At 39.6% G+C, this 20,243-nt stretch overlaps 1 protein-coding gene across 4 annotated transcripts in view; it reads left to right on the top strand.

The window, feature by feature from the left end:
• Positions 1 to 20,243, top strand: part of ADAMTS16 (ADAM metallopeptidase with thrombospondin type 1 motif 16) — a 156,554-nt gene that overhangs the window by 66,293 nt on the left and 70,018 nt on the right. For all 4 annotated transcript variants that reach the window (XM_046672470.1, XM_046672469.1, XM_046672468.1 and 1 more), the window contains exons 11-16: positions 7,452 to 7,547; positions 12,257 to 12,405; positions 13,802 to 13,974; positions 15,787 to 15,917; positions 17,586 to 17,709; positions 18,131 to 18,375. In XM_046672470.1, coding sequence (XP_046528426.1) covers positions 7,452 to 7,547; positions 12,257 to 12,405; positions 13,802 to 13,974; positions 15,787 to 15,917; positions 17,586 to 17,709; positions 18,131 to 18,375 — 918 coding nt within the window. The remainder of the gene's footprint in view (positions 1 to 7,451; positions 7,548 to 12,256; positions 12,406 to 13,801; positions 13,975 to 15,786; positions 15,918 to 17,585; positions 17,710 to 18,130; positions 18,376 to 20,243) is intronic.

Below are 20,243 nucleotides of genomic sequence, written 5' to 3'. Positions count from 1 at the left end.
TTAGAAGAAATTCCTGGTAGGCTGATCAAATTCATTGGAAAAATAGAATCAAAAGTGACACAAGAGAGCTTTTCCAATGAATTTGTCCGTTTTATCTAGGTTCTTGATTTTTTACCAAAAAGTTCCTTGTAATATTCTCATTCATCCCTTTAATGATTGTAGGATCTATACTGATATTTCCCTTTTTATTCCTAATAATGGTGATATGTGCTTCTTTATCTTCTTTTCCTTGATCAGTCTAACTAGGAGTTTACCAGATTAATTAATCCTTTCAAAACCTCAATATTTGGCTTTGTTAATTTTTAAAAAAATGTTGGATTCTTTTCTATTTTATTAATTTGTGTTTTGTCTTTATTATGTTTCAAGGCTTAATGCATCTTTATTTTTCTTGCTTTTTAAAGGATAAACTTGGATTATTAACTTTAAAACTTCCTTCTTTTCCTAATATAACCATTTAGCTATATTTAAAGCTATTAATTTTTTTATAAGCAACATACTAGCTAAATCCTGAAAATTTTTACTGTTGGATTTTTAGTATTACTAAGTATAAATATTTTTTAATTTAAGTGGTTATTTTTCTTTAAATCTTGTATTATTTGGAAGTATATTATTTAATTACTAAATAATTGATTTTCTAGATAGATAGCTTATTAATTTTTATTTCTAATTTAGTTGAATTTTGTTCAGAGAATATCTATATAAGTATACTTTTGAAATTTGTTGAAATGTATTTCATAGCCCAGCATTTGGTCTGCCTTGGAGAACATTCAATGGCCATTTGGAATGAATGTGAATTCTGCAGTGGTTGGGTGTAGTCTTCTAGAAATATCTATTTTGTTGATTTGTTTGATATATCATTTATATCTTTTATATCCTCCATGACATTTGCTACTGGCTATGTCAATTTCATAGATATGAGTGTTAAGATCTCTAACAGTGATTGTGTATTTTTCAATTTCTTCCTTTAGTTCTATTAGTTTTTGCTTTGTGTGTTTTGAAGCTGCATTAGTAGCTGCATATACATTTAGGATTATTATGTCTTCCTGACTCTTTCATTATTAAAAGTTATCCTTCTTTATTGTTGGCAATGTTACTTTTCTTGAATTCTACTTTATCTGACATTACTATAACCACGTCAGCTTATTTAAGAATACCCTTTGCATAATATCTTTTTCTACTCTTTTACTTTCAGTTTATCTGTGTTTTTATATAAAATGTGTCTGTTGTAAACGTCCTTTAATTTGGTATTGCTTTTCTATCCAATTGAACTATCTCTAACTTTTACTAGAGTATTTAATCCATTAATATTTAATGTTATTTTTGACTTAGTGGATTTAAGTCAACCATTTTGATTTTTTTTTCCTATTATTCTTATTTCTTTTTTATTTTTCTGTTTCCTTTTGGATTAAACTTCTTTTTTAAAAATTCTATTTTTTGCCTTGATGTTCTTTTTAGCTATACCTCCTTGTATTAATTTTTAGTGATTGCTTTAGAGATTACAGCTGCATCCTTAATTTACAATATGTGTAAAATTAACATGGTTTCACTTTATGTGAAATGCAAGATCCTTACAACAAATAAGTGCCTGTATCCCTCTTCCACATTTTGTATTATTGTCATTATGTATTTCGTTTCTATGCACAATAGAAGCCACATGATATAATGTTATAATTTTTGTTTTAAAATAGTCAGTAGCTTTTAAATAAAAACATAGATATAAATAAATCATCTTTTATATTTACCCATGTATTTGCCATTTAGTATACATTCTTTCTTATAGAGCAGTTCCAAATTGTATCATTTCCTTAGGGCCTGAAGAACTTCCTTTAGCATTTCTTGTCGCACAGATCTGTTGGCCACAAAATATCTTTTTTTTTAAATCTGCAAATGTCATTAATTCACCTTCAGTTTTGAAGACTAGTTTTTATGAATTTAGAATTCTAAACAGCTTTTTATTTTTTTCTTCCTTTAGATACTTTAAAGATATTATTTCATTTTCACCTGGACTCAGTAGTTTCTGATAAAAAATTGACCATCGTTGTATCTTCCTTCGACCATTTCAAGTCATTCGTTTAGACAATTCAACAGACTATAACTTTGGGTTATTTTAAGTTTCAGTTCCAGACTTACCATTTGGCTCTTTTTTTATAGTCTATGAATTTCCTTACTGAAATTTCCCTTTTGTTCATTCATTATGTCCATTTTTTCCTTTATAGCCTTGAATATATTTATAACATATCATAATACATTATTATTTTATGTTATATATATTTATATTATTATAATAAGTGAATCCTTTTGATACTGTGAGGTTTTGTTTTATTCTTCCTTAGTGTTCATCTATCTCCATTTTTCCTTAGCCCTGGAGTATAGCCTATACTCTTGTTGTAGTTCTTACTCATGTGGCATGGACTTCAGGCTCTCCACTGGATGCCCAGGAGGCTCACTGAGGTGTCTCCACTCTGTGTGGGCCAGAATTCTGATGTCTTCCAGCACTGTGCAACCTCTGTCTTCCAGCCCTTATCAGCTTTCAGCCTGCACCTGCTGCCCTCTGCTAGACCACATGGAGTCTCATCCTGTGCATCAGCTGTTCATCCCTCAGATATAGATCTGCAGGAAATCTTCACGTAGGCATCTGGAGCCCCCTACTCAACACAGCTTTTTCCCTTCTGGTCCCGTTCCCACAAATTCCAGCTACTTCTGCAGGCCTCAACTCCAATCTCTGCATCCTCCATTCAGTGAGACTGCTGTCATCTGCCTGTGATCCATCTCTCTGCACCAGGGTCAGCAAAGTGCTCCCAGGCAAATAGCTGGGACAAAGGTGACACTTACCTTATGAATTGCCCTTCTCTTGAGGATCATGTGTTTCCCATTGCAAAAGTCTAAAACAATTGGCCCATGTATTTTGTCCAGTTTTATAGGTTTTGTATGTAGAAAAGTGAGCCAGTTACCAGTTACCTCATCATGGAGAGTAGAGGAAATATATTTTGAAATTTAAAAAAAAATACACCCATCAAAATCAATAGTGTCAGCTCATTTCCTATGATGTAAACTTGTTCTGCAACACAAATAAAATTGACCTGTTCTTGTATAAGTTAAATTCTATCTGCATAACCAGCATCTCTAATATACTGAATCTCAAATTTAGGTGTGGTGTGGCGATTAGGTTCATTATTTCCCATGTGAATTGAAGCAACTTGGGACATTTTCAACTATAAAATTTAATTTTTTAAGTGAACTCCTACTGGAATTTTATGAAAATTGATCTATTTTATTAGGTTGAAATGTAAACATCCAGAAATCTTCTGATGGGAGAATATAAAATAATAAATAACAAACAAATTACCCAGTGCCTAAACCAGCACTTGGCACATAAATAAAAATGTGCTGAGCAGAGTGATAGATGGATGGGTGATACTTTAGAAAGAGATGAATCTCTTTTAAGTACCATGTGCGATTTAGTTTGAAAAGTTAATAGATAAGGCAAATGCCTATATATCCTTCTCTTGAATAAATGAGTGTGTATTTCGTGTGCATGCATGTATGCTTACACACTTGTGTGTAAATTCACACACATATATGGCCATGGAGTTCTCTGTCCACTGATGCCTTTTATAGTGATAATGAGAAATAGAGATAAAAGCACCCCACTACTTGAAAAATAAATAATTGCAATAAATTGTTTATCCCATTATAACAATATTTGTAAATGCATTTTCAGTGTGTATTTTTAGAGAGTCTAATACTGAATACTAATTCATTTGAGAAAATGAATCCAGGGGCACTCTGTTCACAATATGGAAATGCCACAATAAGTTTTCATCTGAAAACGTTGGCTTTATTTAGGGTGTTAGGTTATGATGTTAAACTTAACTGAGTCAGTATTATTGAAGTGGGTCTTTGTGAATATAGCTCTTAAATTATGGGATAAAAGAGCAAGCAAGAGCCTTCATTAAAGATAGTATTCCTTAGCTACAAAGATGAAAGCAAGAGAGAACTCTCTACATGGGCTTCCACTTTTTTCTTCCTGAGTTAAGTATTATTATAAACATTGTGTCTTTATCAAGCACCTATTCTGCTTCATCAGCATTGCTTGGTGGTCTGACCCAGCAGTCTGAAATACAAGCTGCCAGAATTACTTTGAAATTTGATCACCTTAGTGTCCTGGGTACTGTTGTTAAATTGGGAGCTCCTCCCATGCCCAGCACGTCTGCATTCCAGCTCCCTGGCCCTAGAACCATGATTTAATAGGCTCTTTGTTCCAAGGGGACCCTGAAGTTTCATTAAGAATGTAATGACCTGCAACAATAATGCTTAATTTAATACAATCATTGTACGTTTCTCCAGAAGTTAGCAGTTAAGTCAAAGTATGATAAAAGTGAGAAGGAGTAATCAGTGTTTGGTTGTTTGGTCGTGGCTTAGTTTTCATTTTATTATCAAATTCTTTGAGATACTAGAATTTTTATTTGTTTTCCAGCATAGAATGTCATGCTTTTATTAAATGACAGATAATTACATCTGTAGGGTACCAGGGGCTCAAATGCTTTTCGATATGTTGAAAAACAGTAACATGACTTTTATGATATTTCAAGGCCCTTCTAACTCTATTTCTACCTGGAAGACTGGAATTGGGGATTGAGCAGCTTCCAGGAAGAGGCTGAAACACACAGGCATAGACTGAGTTAGTGGATCACGTGTTTTAGTGGGGGCTATCACCAGCATCCAATGTTTGAGAGTTTTATACTTAGAAAAGTTGCAAACCATTGCCTTTAATAGTATCTTCCATCTGTATTTCTTTATTCTGCATTATGTTCCAAAAAACTGCAATGTGAAAACATTCTGAAAATACTCTGAATGGTAGAGTCTGGACCTGGTATCTTCACATAGTAAAATGCCCTTTGAAGTTGTCTTAGATGTTTTTATGATCACAATTCACTGATCATTAATTCCATCTTACACTAGAAACATTCCTGCTCATCCTGTCCATGCCTTCCATAGGAACAAACTAACATGTAATCAACTCACTCAGAAAGCATTTATTGAAAGGCAGCTAGGTACTGAGCATTGCACCAGGTACCAGTGACAAATATATAAAAATAATTTAAGATTTTAAAACACCTTTTGTTTTATGTCATCTTGGATAATCTTTGAAATGACCCCATGAATTAGTATCACTCTCTCCCTAAGACTGAGAGCTGTGGTTGTGCTGGAGTCTCCTCACAGCCTTGAAGTGAGAAAGGAAACAGACACTGGTTTGGTGCCTGTTAGATGCCAGGCCCTGAGTCTGGCATGTTACCTGCAAACACTTGATTTAGCTCCCAGGACAAGTCGATGATTGAGTTTTGTCATCCTCAAGCATGCAGGGAGGACATTGGGGTCCTGTCTGCCCAGATCTGCCCTTCTGATCCACATCGGATCTGCCTACCTTCTCAGAAGCCCAAACTTTCTACTGGACCACTGTGGCTGTCTCCCTGCTGACCTAACCACAGAGCAGCTGCTTCTTTCCATCCACCCATTCATTTGTTCATCCATCCACACATTCATTTGTTCATGTGTGTATACCCAGCCTCCTGAACCCAGAGGTCTCTATGCCCCATCCATCCAGTCAGTCTCTATGAGCCACCACTCAAGCACAGGTATGTCTACTCCGCATCTCTGGCCAGACTCTGGTTCTGATCCACCATGTTGCCACCCGGATGTTGAGCTTTGGGGTCCAGGAGCTCCAATTTCAAGGGAGCTTTATTTATATCCTGGTATTGTATCAAGTTGTCATTCCCGCAAGCAAACGGAGCTTTCCAGTTGTCACTTGGGAGAGTTACAGACACTCAGGCCCCTGCTTTTATGGATTCCTTGAGGTCTTCATATGGCTCTGATCTGTAAATACCATTCTGACAAAGAACAGAGGCCCCCAACACAGCATGCCAATTAATGTTGTAAGAGCCAGGCAGAGCACTAACCACCAGCATGACACGTTTACCTCAGTAGTGTTTAATGATCCTGGAGGACTTGCAGGAAAATGAAATTTAGTGGAACCATAGTTGCGACCATAAGAGATTATCATGAATACCTCAGAATAAAAGTAATTGATATCCGAATTAAAACATTAAAAATATACTTCTTAACGTTCCAAGTTCCCAAAAGCTTATTAGTGAGAGAGAACAAGCAGAAAAAAATATAAGACTGTGTCTTTAACAAATACCGTAACTTCTAAATACATAATTCAATGTAGAGAGGTGATTTGAGAACTAGGTTTATGAAGGCAACATTAACATGGATTATTAAAAATGAAACCCTTCATGAGATGACTCACACAATGCAGAAAACCTCCATGTGAGCGCCTCTTTTAACATGACTGAAATGGGGAATGAAAGTACAAATGCAGTGAAACGCTGTCTTTCAAGGAGAACTATGTTCAAGTTTTTCTGTGTTGCATTTTCTTTATAGTACTTGCATTTTCTTTATAGTACAAACCATCTAGTAGATGCAGCCGTCAAATATCTTGGGAAATAGTGCAGCACTTGTTCAAATGTTCAGAACAGTTGTGCAGATAATTTAAGAAAGCTTTTTTTCACGTGCAGTCGAAGCTGCCACCAGAATTCCTGAAGTTTCCATCATTTCATGAGTCCTACTGTTTGCCCTTCGCTAAGACATTCCTTTGGGCTCAAAAGAATATGAAAGTGAAAATAATTTCTTACACTTGAGTGGCTTTTATACTGTATAAAGAGCTGGCTCAGACATCACATCTTTTCTGACTCCTTCCCTGAGTCCTCCAGGCAAAGCCCTTTCTCCTTCTGACGGGCTCGCCCTGCCCTCTGTTCTTCCCTCTGTAGGGGCCCCTCTTCCCACGTGCACCACATCGTGATTTACAGCAAATTTATCCCTGTAAGACCAAGCTCCACAGGGTAGCTCTGGGTCACATTCCCTATGGAACTTCTCACCTAGCAAGGCACCTGGCATGTTCTAGGCCTTCATCAAAGGCCTGGGGATGGTGGATGGGTGAATGGATAGATGGATGGAAGGATGGGTGGATGGATGGATGGACAAGCCAGCAAGTTGAATAAACATCTTTCTTTGGAGGTGAGGATTCAGACTTGGAGAGGTTTAGTGGAAGGTGGAGTCAAGAAAAAACTTATAAAATGTTAAGTTTTATTGTTTAAGTTTTTGTAGTTTTCTGCAACGTCTGGATTAAGCATACTTTACTTTTTAATTTAGAAAATACAATTTTGTTAAATTTGTGATGAATAAATACAAATAAAGTTTCAGGGATGGAGTTAACTTGAACCAAGTTTATAACATGAGTCTTCTGAGTCTTCACTCTATCATATGCATCTACTGCTAAGTAGATGTCAGCTTTTAATTTGTATAATTATTTTTCCCGTAAATTTTCCAGTGATATTTTATTATAGATATATAGACCATTTATAATACTAATGACTTTTTTCCCCTTCTAGGATATCTGTAAAGCCCTGTGGTGCCACCGGATTGGTAGGAAATGTGAGACTAAGTTTATGCCAGCAGCAGAAGGCACTATTTGTGGGCATGACATGGTAAGAAGCTAATCTTAGGTACATGCATCATATTCAGATGTCAGAGTCTTTCAATCCATGCATTTTTTCTCCTCTTGCATTGGTATTTTTCAAGCTCATCTTTCTCATGTATACGTGCGTACCTGCACTTGTGTCAAAAGATCGCGCTTAATTTATATTGATGCTATGAAGATGACTCCTTTTGTCACTTTTCCGATGATATAGTTGATGAGCTATCTGGAATTAATAGACATAGATATCAGGCAACAGGTGATGATGGAATCTGTTTAATAAGGGGAAACATTAAACCCTTGACCACCATTTAGCCATGTAAAGAACCAGCATTAAGAAGTCCTGTTAAAGCTGCAGAGCATCGATTTGAAGATCCTAGAGGAGACCATTTTGACCTATTGTTGCTACTTTAAAAAAAGAGAGAAGCTATGGTAGGGAAAGGAAGAAATACAGCAGACAGCATATTTATTACTAACTGGTAGAGAATGATAATTTTGTCCTTGAAACTTAAAAAAATAAATGATCTTAACACTCAAGAGTAATATTTTGATCCTTTTGATTTAATCTGTGATTGCATTGTTTTTTTCAGAATATAAAAGACTCTTGATAAAGATATAAATATATTGGACCCGGATTGTCACTGTAACCATCTTGGTTCTATATATCTGAACTTATTAATAATACTAATGAATGTGAAAGGGAAATGTATGCCTAAATATCATTGATCTATTATGTTTAAATTTCCAAACAAATTTATCAAATCCTAAATATATTTAAATGTGATCATGAACAGAAAGGATTTAAAAATGTTAACAAACATTGCTAATATGCATTCTTATGTTAAATTATTGCAATGCTGGCTGGAGAAATGAGGTAAACTTACTTGAAAAAACAGCCAACAACCATTCATCCTGCACACCTTAAATGCTTATTTTCAGTCCTTCAAAGACAGAGAGATTGGTAATTAAATCCTTCTAGTGATATAGGCAGCATGTAAATTAATCCATGACAAAAAAAAGCTAATAAAAATGCTTTCAGTTTCTTGAAAGAAAAAATGGATATGCTGAGGTACTACAAGGCGGAAGTACCAATTGTCGCAGAAAGCCCAGGAATTTACCTGAGTATTAAGCTGCAGATGATCATCATTTTCTACACAGAATTGATAAAAATTTATTCTTCAGTTGATAGTTTGCAAAATTATGTCATCTCGTGAAAGACTGGCAGACTTTGCATGGTTGCCCTTAAGTTTCTGCTCACGCAGGCTTGGGTTGGCCCTCCAGGAGCCCTGCTTCCTTTACGGCCATGAGCTGTTTCTCCCCTGGGTAATGTTGTAGCTGTGCTGCTTCCTCAAAATAACCCCTAAATTCTTGCTACATTTTGTTTACTTTGAGAGCACAGTTAAATTGATTTTCAGTGATATTTCATATTATTTTCCCTTATGTTTCTAAATATAGCTTTTTCCTTCATGTTGAAAAGAATTAGGGCATGTTAAGCCAGAATAAGTGCCTACAAATTACACAGCAAGAACGTGTTCTGCCCGGGGTCACGTGGCTGCTCAGTGGCCATGGTGGGAGGAGCATCAGAGCCTCTTGTAATGTGGGTGTTAGCTGTGTCTTCATCTATCATTGGTTCACCTGTGCCTGTGAGGTTTAATGCGTTAGAATTGTGCACTACCGGAAGTCAATATCTCAATTCTTAGAAAATTCCAGAGCAGCTGTGAGTTCTAGATGTCTGGCGAGTACTGTCCTGTTTCTCTGCACTTTTCTCTTGGATAGAAACCTGTTTCCCTCCCCCCTGCTGCTGCCATTGAGGCTCCATGTGACTGCGCATGGCAGTAGACTTGACTGAGATTTATTGCCTTTTTTAATGCCAAGCTCTATACTTAGTACGTTATGTACATTTAATCCTCACAACCACTGTGTGAGCGTGAGCCTGTTGCAGCCCCCACTGTGCACTCAAGAACTCATCCCGGAAAAGGACCCTGGGTTCCTCTGTGTTCATGCCGTGAGAACTCCAACACAAGGTGTCAGAAGCACAGCCTACATACATGTTGAAGCAAATTCTAGTTCTTTAATAATAGCAGATCCCTACATAAAAGTAAACCAGCTCTCACTGTAATTCCATTGAATATGGTGCTGGCACCTGGCCTGTGTCATTACATTGGATCTTCAGGACAACTCAGTCTGGTAGTTTCTATCATCCCTAATGATGTCTCCCTAAGGAGGACATGCAGGCTCACAGTGTTTGAATGATGTGCCCCAGGTCACACAGCTGGCAGTGCTGTGATTGAGGCTCATTTTCTACTCCACAGTGTCCATTTTGTACTTTATTGTGTTGCTTCCACAATGTATGACATGTGGATTCTGTGAACAGTGTCACAACAGGAATGTGTACCTCATCACGCCATCTCGCTTTCTAAGATAAAGCCTTCATTCATAAGCCACACTCTCCATCAACGAAATCTAAAATCATGATAAACACGGGACAGTCCTCAGAAACTTGAATGGGGTTTCAATGGTAATTTTATTATATATTTAACACAGGGAATTTTATTGTATATTTAACCCCTGACCTACTCACTGCTGGGCCCCACAGCTCTGTGATCTTCGTGAAATTGTACTCAAAATTGTGTGAGCATGTGTGTGTGCGTCTGTGGTTGTGTGTCTACATGCACCTGTGTATCCCCCAGCCTCTTTGGGAGAAGATATAGTGCTTTCTCCTTAGAGTCTCAGAAAGTTTTTTAAAAAATAATTTTTAAAAGGATAGTCATTTAAGGACATACTGGCAAAAATAGCAAAAGATGAATTTGCAAGACTTTTAATTACAGCAATAATTATTGTAACAAAAGATCAGAAATGATGCAAATGTCATGAAGAGGGGACTGGTTGAAAAAACACCTAATGGAATGTTTTGTAGCTGCAACAAAGAATGAGGGCTATGTCTACGTACTTCTGTGGAACGATCCACAGAATATATTGTTAAATGGAAATGCAGAATGGAAAATAATTTGTGTTGTGAGCTATCATTTATCAAAGAAAAGGAAATACTAATCTATGTAGTCATCTTCTTACATTAAGAAATAAAAGGATAAACCCTAAATTTTGAAAAAAATTAAATTTTGTATAATTTTAAATAAAATTAGACCAAATTTTATTAAAGTAACCCCTAAATACCAAAAGCAAAATTAAATTATTTAGCCTAAATCTATATCAAATTGTTGGCCTAATCATAATGACAACTGAGGAATTATTTCGAGTGACTTTAAAATCTGAAAATGTTTTCTGAGTTATTCACCTTGTTGATTATTGCTTTCATGTTTGCTGTCTTCAGTATTAGAAAGCTCTGACCAGATGGTTGTTAAAAGTGACACAAAAACAATCGTGGCACATGCCTGACTTCTCCCTCCTCCCCCACGGTCCTGCCCACGTCAGGAGAGCTGGCCTCCCTGTCTCCACGCCAGGCCTCCCCTCTCACTCACGAGCCCATCAGGGGAGCAGGTGCCTGTTCCCAGATGCACGCCCCTCACTGAGCTGGGGGCACAGAGGGACTGTGGGGCTTTGTTCTGTCACCTGGGGTGAGAGCAGGTGGTAATGAAAGAGAAACTTTTTGTTGCTTATAGAAAAGAATTGAATCGAATAGATAAGAATTTAGTCCTCAGAATTACTTATGTCTTTAAATTCAATTTTTCTTCCTTAAATAATGTTAAATTAACCCATTTGTAAATACCATTACTATATGTCAACAATGGTCCAATATCAGCTATTTGATGTGTTTTAACCTCACATCAATTAATAGTTAAAGTCTTGTTTTTTTCCTCTTTTAAAAGCAGCATTTTTCTCTCAGTACAAATCTGGTGTCTCTAGACTTGGGGAGAGAAGAGTAGACTTCACTCCACTCCCCCTCGCCCAGCCCACAGGCCAGGCTCTGCTGCTCCACACGGGCCAGCGACAAGGGGCGAACATCTTCCTCTCCTCCTTGGAACAGATGGCCTGGGTCTTTAAGAACCTCGAAGTCTACACCAAACCAACGCCATTGAACACGATGGTAGACCTTGTGTCGCCTTTATGGGTGGTGGACGTGGAGAAACCACATGGACTTTAGCGTTGCGTTGACAGTGATAAGCACTCCTCTTGACTCAGCGGAGCCGACAGCGTCTCCAGCCTTGTAGGGACAGGTGGAACTCTGTGTGGCTTGTTTCATCTCAGAAAGCTGTGTGACCTCTGACCTGCTTCAATTAATAAGCCCACGCTCGGAGCCCAGGTGCTTTGCAGTGAAAGCACAGAGCATTAGCCAGAAATGACAAGGTGTTGAGTCTCAGGGAACCTCCAGCTGGACTTTTCTACTGGAGACTCAGGTTGCTTTGCAAATGAGATATGAAGAGCACTTTGTTTTCAGGAGGGGTCAGAGTCCCCTCACCTGAGAGCCGAACAGGCAGGCTGAATGTTCGTGCAGCTCTGCTTAATTAAATGTGTTAAGTTCCAGCAGCTCAGATGTTAGAAAATGATATTTCTATTTATCCTCCCTTTACATGGATTTATAAAACAGTGCTGGGTTTGGAAAGTAAGAAGAAATGGCATTAAATTTATTTGTATTACACGCTGCTTGAGGGTAGGCATGTTAGTATCTGCCTATTTTAGCGAACTCCCGACTGAGCTTTCCGGTAGAGATGAATCCGCCTATTGGACCATGAGACACATCAACTTTTTTTTAACTTTCAGTGGTGCCGCGGAGGGCAGTGTGTGAAATATGGTGATGAAGGCCCCAGGCCCACACATGGCCATTGGTCTGACTGGTCCCCTTGGTCTCCTTGCTCCAGAACCTGTGGAGGAGGGGTGTCTCACAGAGAGCGCCTGTGCACGAATCCCAAGTAAGCACGTCCCAACTTCCCTCCTCACGAATGAGCAGTTTCTATGCTACGAATTTTCCCAACAGTGTGGGTAGCTAAGCTCAGTAATATTAATTCTGTACATCACATATTACCGTAAAAAACACTAAGTAAGAAAGCATTTTACTCAAGCGTTTCTTAAACAGTGATATCTCTTTGACGTAATTTAAGATGCTTATAACTACCTGACCAGAGCAAAAATAACAGACCCAATAGTGATATTCAGGAAGGGGGTTTTAACCACATTTACGTGAAACACCAAAGGTCTGCCTAAAATAAGTAAATAGGTCATAAGAAAAGTATAGAGAACACAAATGAAATAAGAATCAATAAGAACAATTCATCCATATAAGTAGAAAACCAAATTTTTGGGTTTCCATCAAATATATTTACTTTTACAACGTGTAGTCTAATTGTGGCCTTCTGTTAGAAGACAAGAATGTTAAAAGCAGTCACCAATGCAGTGGAATGAAAGGGATTTTACATCCTCCTTTTGGACATATATTTGATTAAGATGTAAAATACTACCCTTATTTTAGTCCTGTCTTTAACTCATGAGACCCAACAGGTCCCCTGCATTGATAGGATGAACCTCAAACATGCCCTCATTCATGTATGCACGTGAGTTCTCGGGGTGCGCAGGGGGTGTTTTCTATCAGCGCCAATCAGCAGAAGGTGACTGCTTCTTTGGACTCCATCCGTGTCCTGGCCTTGTCACAAGGAGGTTGGTAGTGGAAAGAAGTTTCCATCTGGGAAGCGAAGTAGCTGGACTTCAGTCTCAGTTGTGCTTCTACCAACTGTGCAATCCTGGGAGAGCCGCCACCCTCGCTTTGTCATCCCCTCCTTTACGGACTGCAGAGAATAGCCATGCTTGCCCCACCTGCTGCGGAGGGATGCTGGGAGGCAGCGAGGAACAAATACAGGCAAACCCACTTTCCACATCCTGACCTGTTCTTCCAGGGTTGCAAGTAATACACGCAATAGAAAAGGAAAACACTACTCATATTGTTAATATGTGAGAAAACGCCAATGATGACTTAGAAATGCACTTTCCTAATTGGTGACTGTAAATAATTTAACATTATCTGCTCCATCTCTCCAATGAGCCTAGAATTTCAAGGAAGGGATGAGTACTATTAAAATGTCAAGTTTCAGGGGCCACCTCAATGGCATAGAGGTTAAGTTTGTGTGCTCCACATCGGCAGCCCAGGGTTTGCAGGTTCGGATCCCGAGCAAGGACCTACACACTGCTCATCAAGCCATGCTGAGGTGGCATCTCACATACAAAAGAGAAGAAGGTTGGCATAGATGTTAGCGCAGGGCCAATCTTCCTCACCAAAAAAAAGTAAAGGTTCCAACTGTGAAATATTTTTTCCAGACCGTCACACGGAGGGAAGTTTTGTGAGGGTTCAACTCGCACTATGAAGCTTTGCAACAGTCAGAAATGTCCGCACAATAGTGTTGACTTCCGCACCATGCAGTGTGCCGAATTCAATAGCAAACGGTTCAGAGGATGGCACTACAAGTGGAAACCTTACACTCAAGTGGAAGGTAAATCTCAGATCCTGCTTTCTCCTAATAGACCTGTCCCTTATTATCTTCACACCGTAAAGAATGATGTGATTGATAGTGTGGTGTTCAGATAAATCAAATATCGCCAGGTGAGGTCAACGTCACAGATTCTTTCCTGGGGGTTAGTTTGATCCTGCCTTTCCCATGGCTACTGGCATCTTATCTAAACGTGACCAGCTGTGTGGTCATAAATTAACAAGCCAGATAGAGAGCATGTGTCTAATACCATGAAATCTTCCAAGAAGTGATAAAAAATTCAAATTAGAGGATTTATTGAGAAATGGATCAATGTTTTCTTTTAATTCCACATCACAGTAGTTGATGGTAATACTGCCACAAGCCTGCCATTCATTGAACACTTAGAATTGCCAAAGATGAAAGGAAAACTTTAGTATCTTTTGGAAAATCAGATAATTTTCAAGTATACTATATTTGGAAAGCCTTGATCTGTAACTATAAACCAAGAAGTTTATTTGTACCATATGTAAGATTTTACTCTCCAGTTGGAGATAAATATGTATTATTCATTTGATTATAATAACTTGAACTTGGTAGCTCAAGTGGCATAATTTAAGGAGAAATTCAAAGAACACCTAATCATCTCATTCTTTGAAAGTGGGCATGAATTGTCCAGGCAATGCTTGGGAGTACATAAGCTGGGCCATCTCATCTGACATTTACTTTCATCATCCCAATATATATATAATGTTTTCATGGTGGGAGCTTTATGAAGTTAGTAAATTCTGAAGGGAAAATTGTAAGCAGTTTCACACAAAGAAGTTTTGGTTGTGTTTTTACTCCCAAATTCAGTAAAAATTAAGCCAATGAGAAACAAGTAGACAGGAGAGAAAAGTAGAAAGCTCTTTGAAATCGGGCTCAAAAAAGACGTGTACCACTCCTGGCTTTGATAGTCTTCAGTAAATAAATTCATTACTCGTGAAAGTACATATGAAATTTGATTCTTAGAATCATTCAATTGGGTCTCCACTTGTATAATAAAGAAAATATTTGTAGATGAGTCTTGGTCCTGTGAAAACTCCTAAAGCAGACAAAGGTTTCATCATTAACTCTTCCTTTCTTTACTAAGAAGAGAACAAAGGGAAAAACGTTTTCTAAAAATGTTCATATTTAACTATATAAATCATAAATCCTTGAAATGGATTATCAAGATACGAGATGAATTTAATCTGCCAATTTTAAGTATATAATGATAGCTATGTTCTCGATGTATCAGTATTTTTTGACAATCCATTATATTTATAGAAAATGTTCTCTGGAGATTTCCTCTAAAAGTTATTCCCTCTATCAGCTTAAAAATATTATGTATTTCATCAAATGCATTAGCTACTAATAAATTCAGTGATTATTTTAATTCTTTTATTACATTTTATTTGTAAGAATTTTGTATATTGCTACAAAATGATAGAGGAATTTTTTGTGCTTCTATGAGAGAGTAGTTAACTATACTAGTAAACAGTTGAGCAGTAATATTGTAGTTCAAGTCAACAAATATTTATTGACTGCCTACTATGTGCCAACCTCTGTGTAAAGAAAAAGGATCCCTTAAAGGACAGTAAAAATTAATAGTGAAGCTTGAAAACATAAAATAAAAGGGGAAAAAAAACTAGCCTAATGAGAAAACCATTAAGAAAATGTCTTTGCAATGTGTTGTTGTGTGGGAGTTATTTTATGGGCAAAAAGGAAAAAAAAGTCTATCTAAAATTTAGAGCAAAAATGATCAGAGCTTAAGTATCTTTCTTATTTGTGTTTGTGTGTGTATTTCTTTTTAAGATCAGGACTTATGCAAACTCTACTGTATCGCAGAAGGATTTGATTTCTTCTTTTCTTTGTCAAATAAAGTCAAAGATGGGACTCCATGCTCGGAGGATAGCCGTAATGTTTGTGTAGATGGGATATGTGAGGTAATAATGATTGTTCATTCATTCAACAAACATCTCCAGACAGTGTGCTTTGTGCCAGGCATCCTGTAAGGGGTTAGAGCAACCAGACATTTAAAACGCATCCTTTCCCTCCAAGTCACAGCCCAGTGGGGAAGACAGCCAGATGAATACATACTGAGACACGCAGTGGCCTGTTGCAGTGGAGCATGGGGAGAAGGGAAGAGCCGATTCTCTTTTAGCTGTGGATCTGGGAGAAGTGCAGGGTTCCTTGGAGAAGGGAGCATCAGGGCCAGATCTGAAAGGGTGAGTTGGCAGAGGAGTGCTAGGGGAGGCAGAGAGGGGAGCGTGGTGGTGCAAGGCAGCATGAGTTGGTAGGAACCGATTCAGTCATCAGAGTAGCCGCAAGGCAGGCAGGGCTGGGTGTGGGGAGAGAAGGGAGGGGCTCTCAAAGCGCCATTGCTCTGGAGATGAGGAGTTGGGGCTTTATCCTCCTGTCCCTGTAGAACAGGCACTGGGATCGGATGGGGAATGAGCCAGGTCGCAGGGTCAGTTGCTGTAGCTGGGCAGTAGCAAGGAGAGTAAATGAAGGCAAGGATAGCTTTGAGCCTAGAGGCCATTTTGCCCCTATTGCAGGGGTCTCTTCTGTCGGAGAGGGACTTAGGAGATAGGCTGGGGGAGATGTGGTGGCTAAGTGACATGAAGCTCTGAGCTTCCCTTTTCGTCAATTATTAGTTGATTTGTTAAATATCTCATTATTTTTAGGTATTCTTAATGATGCAGTGTCACAGTCCCTTATTTGTAATTCTGAAATTCAAAAAGCTGTGAAATGGAAAGTTTATTTGGCTCCAAAATATAAGCTGGCCTGAATTTGTTTGGTGGTAAAAGCATTCCCTGAACTGATGTGAGACTATTTTTCAGTTTTATTTACCCTGCGTAGTGTGAAGATGTGTGCATTTTGCTATAGAAACATCATTGCTATTATAGGCTCTGCTGGGACTCTCACATTATACACACAATATGTTAATTACTTTCGTAAAATCCAAAAGACTCTGAGTTCTGAAATGTATCTGGCCCTAAGGATTTCAAACGAGGGATTGTGGACTATAGTTATTTTATTTCTGAGTGGATTTTTTACATATATAGACTGTAGTTTTTGTTAGGAAATGTAAAACTAGCCAGCATCGTAGAGATTATAAAGAGCTCCTGAAAGTCTAAGACAGTAAACAAATATGTCCTTTCCATAATTTACCACTGGGAATAATTTCCACGTGTTACTATTTTGCCATTGCACAAGGCTGTTCAAAACACAATGGCATATTCCCATGGACCCTAGTGAGGACACAGTGCTTGTCATTTACAGTAAGAGCTTTACGTCAGTCTGAAATTTACTGTTATCTCCAAAATGTCAACCTGATAGATTTAATTGAGGGCTCAAGATGCTGCAATCATGTCTCAACACTAAAGAGAATAGGCTATGTTTCTTGTTTAAAGGTTTCCTCCTTTGGATCTGAAGAGGAGGGTTACGGTCTCGCTGTGCACATATTGGGTATCCAATAAATATTTGTTAACTTTCCTGTGTTGGTGAAATTTTCAACTATTGCGGGGAGGAGGTTTCTTGCTGGAGGTTTGTGACTTCGCTCTTATTGTCTTTTCTTTCACGAATGACGTGTGACCTTGTGGGTCCCCCAGAGAGTTGGGTGTGACAACATCCTTGGATCCGATGCTGTGGAAGACTCTTGTGGTGTGTGCAAGGGAAACAACTCGGACTGCACGACACACAAGGGCCTCTATGCCAAGCACCACCGCACCAACCGTGAGTACGCCGGAGCTGCTGCAGGGCTGAGGAAGGGGATGGAAGCCGGCCCTTCCTGGTGGGGAGAGCTTGAGCTGCAGTGGAAAGAGCAGAGTCCTGCACAGTTCTACACCGTCTGCTTTCCTGCTCCCAAAACGCTTCGCTTCTCAATTCGTTTGTTTTGATTGGAAGTGGTTGCTAGGTTATTTGAATTAAAATGGTTCTTAGGAATAGTGAAAATTACAATAACTCTGCTCTAACTAAAAAAAAGAAAGTCATTTATAGGATTAATGTAACTGATTGCCAAAACAGATCTTTTCCAAGTTCCAAATGTGGCTTCTCGAGTTTTAGTTATGGAGAATGGAAAGTGCTTGGGGATTTTGCCTTGGTGCTGCTGAATGAAATGTCCCATTCTTCCCTTCTCCTGTTTTCTTTAATTTAGAATATTATCAGATGGTCACCATTCCTTCTGGAGCCAGGAGTATCCGCATCTATGAGATGAACGTATCTACCTCCTACATTTCTGTGCGCAATGCCCTCAAAAAATACTACCTGAATGGACACTGGACGGTGGACTGGCCCGGCAGATACAAGTTTTCAGGCACAGCCTTCTACTACAGACGGTCCTACAAGGAGCCGGAGAGCTTAACCGCTGCGGGGCCAACCAACGAAACGCTGATTGTGGAGGTAAAATCCAGCCTCTTGGTTTCAGAGCTTGGGTTTGGGGTCTTATGGTATTTTTGTGGGTTAAAGGCTATTGGCATAATTTTAAGTACATAGAAGAATGTTTGCCATTAGATAATGTATCACAAGCAAGACTAATCAATTCATAGACTGAATGGGGCGGTGGACTTGTTTTTAGCATCTTTCATTTCCAGGTGAATGATTCAATTTGTATTTACGCCCACCGTGTGGTTCCCATTTTAAGGTCTTTATCCATAAACTTCTACAAAAGTCCGCTTCTCTCCTGTAAGCTGTGAGAAACAGATGCTCTCTGGGGGCTCCCTCGGTGCCTGTGTTTTGGGTGAGACCAGCATTCCACTGAATCCTGGGGAGCAGGAGCAAGATGAGAACCCAGACCAAAGCCCAGTGGTGTGGACACATGGGCCCAGTGCCCAGCAGGCGTGGGGATACACAAGCCCCCTCCTGACCCCATGCTCTGCTGTTTTCTGCCCACAACCACAGGGGCTCACAGACACAGTTGGGCATCTTCTGAGAACATAATTTGTCCCCGTGGGACTGGGCAGATGATGGCGGCAGGCAGGGGATGTGCTAACTCCCTACCTTTTCATATTTCTGTGCACAATTAGAGAAAAGTGCTTGGTTCAGAAGTCACCCCAGCAGCCCACTCCTAAGTCTGCATATGGGAGTGACCCAGATGCCCCCCCTGCTCTCTGGCCCAGCGGCCCACTCCTAAGTCTGCAGATGGAAGTGACCCACATGCCCCACCTGCTCTCTGGGCCCATGAGCCCACTCCTAAGTCTGCAGATGGGAGTGACCCAGATGCCCCCCCTGGTCTCTGGCCCAGCGGCCCCTCCTAAGTCTGCAGATGGGCATGGCCCAGCAGCCCCTCCCATCCTCTTGTATCTTCCTGACAGATGCCTCTCCTGGTGGTCTGGGGGCAGCTGCTGCCTGCATCTCCACACATCCCACCTTCATCTCCTCTGCTGACCCTGAGCTGCTCCCTCTGCCCCTTTGTAAACTTATTCATCCTGAATTCTTGCCTTGGTTATTCCTCCCTTGCCATTGCAGGCTTTTAGTTTTAATAATCATGGAGAAAGAGAGATCCATCAGGGTTGAAAATGAGTGTGGCTTCCTAGGAACTGTTCCTGACAGAAGAAGAGTTACAAAACCTAAGGAGGCCAAGCAGGAGAGCGTCTCAATGGCTTTGCAGTGCAGCCACCTGTCCAGGGCTTGTACCTGCCCTACGACACCTTCACCAACTAAACTTGAGCTGTGTTGTCAGGGAGGGGAGTGGGAGCCTGGGAGCCAGGGAAGGGCCAGTGGCTTTATCTACCGGAACATCACATCAAGGACCAGTAAGGGCTCCAAGCCTCAGAGATGGGATCTCTATTAACAGGTTAACTGTGAGGTTTCCAAAAAGATCTTCTCACCGAGATCAGCAGTGTGTATGATGCCTTTATGAGGGAAAAGGTCACTGGTCCATATGATTGGGTCTCAAGCTGGGAGATGAAGAGTCCAAACGCAGTTCTCTGTGTTAAGCCGTGGCTCACAGGTGTGCTTGGCATGAGAGACCATCTTTACCGGTCAGACATCGTTTCTCCCAGAACTACAGGGTACGTGCCAGCAGGCAAAGACTTCTGCATCCAGTGGCAGTAGAAAGTACTCAGACATAGCTTTGACCGTGGCGTGGACCGTGTCTCCCTGAATGTCCTGGGTCTGGAATTCACTAGGAAGGCAGTGCCTTAGGCATCGCTTTCTGATTTGCTTACATGGAGAGGACTTGAGGGGGATCCCAAGGAAGCACAGAGGGAAATAACCAAATCCTGTTGTCAGGTCGCAAAGGCATTTGAGGCCTCGTATGGAGGAATACA

Source organism: Equus quagga, chromosome 9 (genome assembly GCF_021613505.1).
Source record: "Equus quagga isolate Etosha38 chromosome 9, UCLA_HA_Equagga_1.0, whole genome shotgun sequence".
NCBI classification, from domain to species: domain Eukaryota; kingdom Metazoa; phylum Chordata; class Mammalia; order Perissodactyla; family Equidae; genus Equus; species Equus quagga.
Note: the sequence above shows the minus strand (reverse complement) of the source record. Positions and strands in the feature narration are given on the sequence as shown.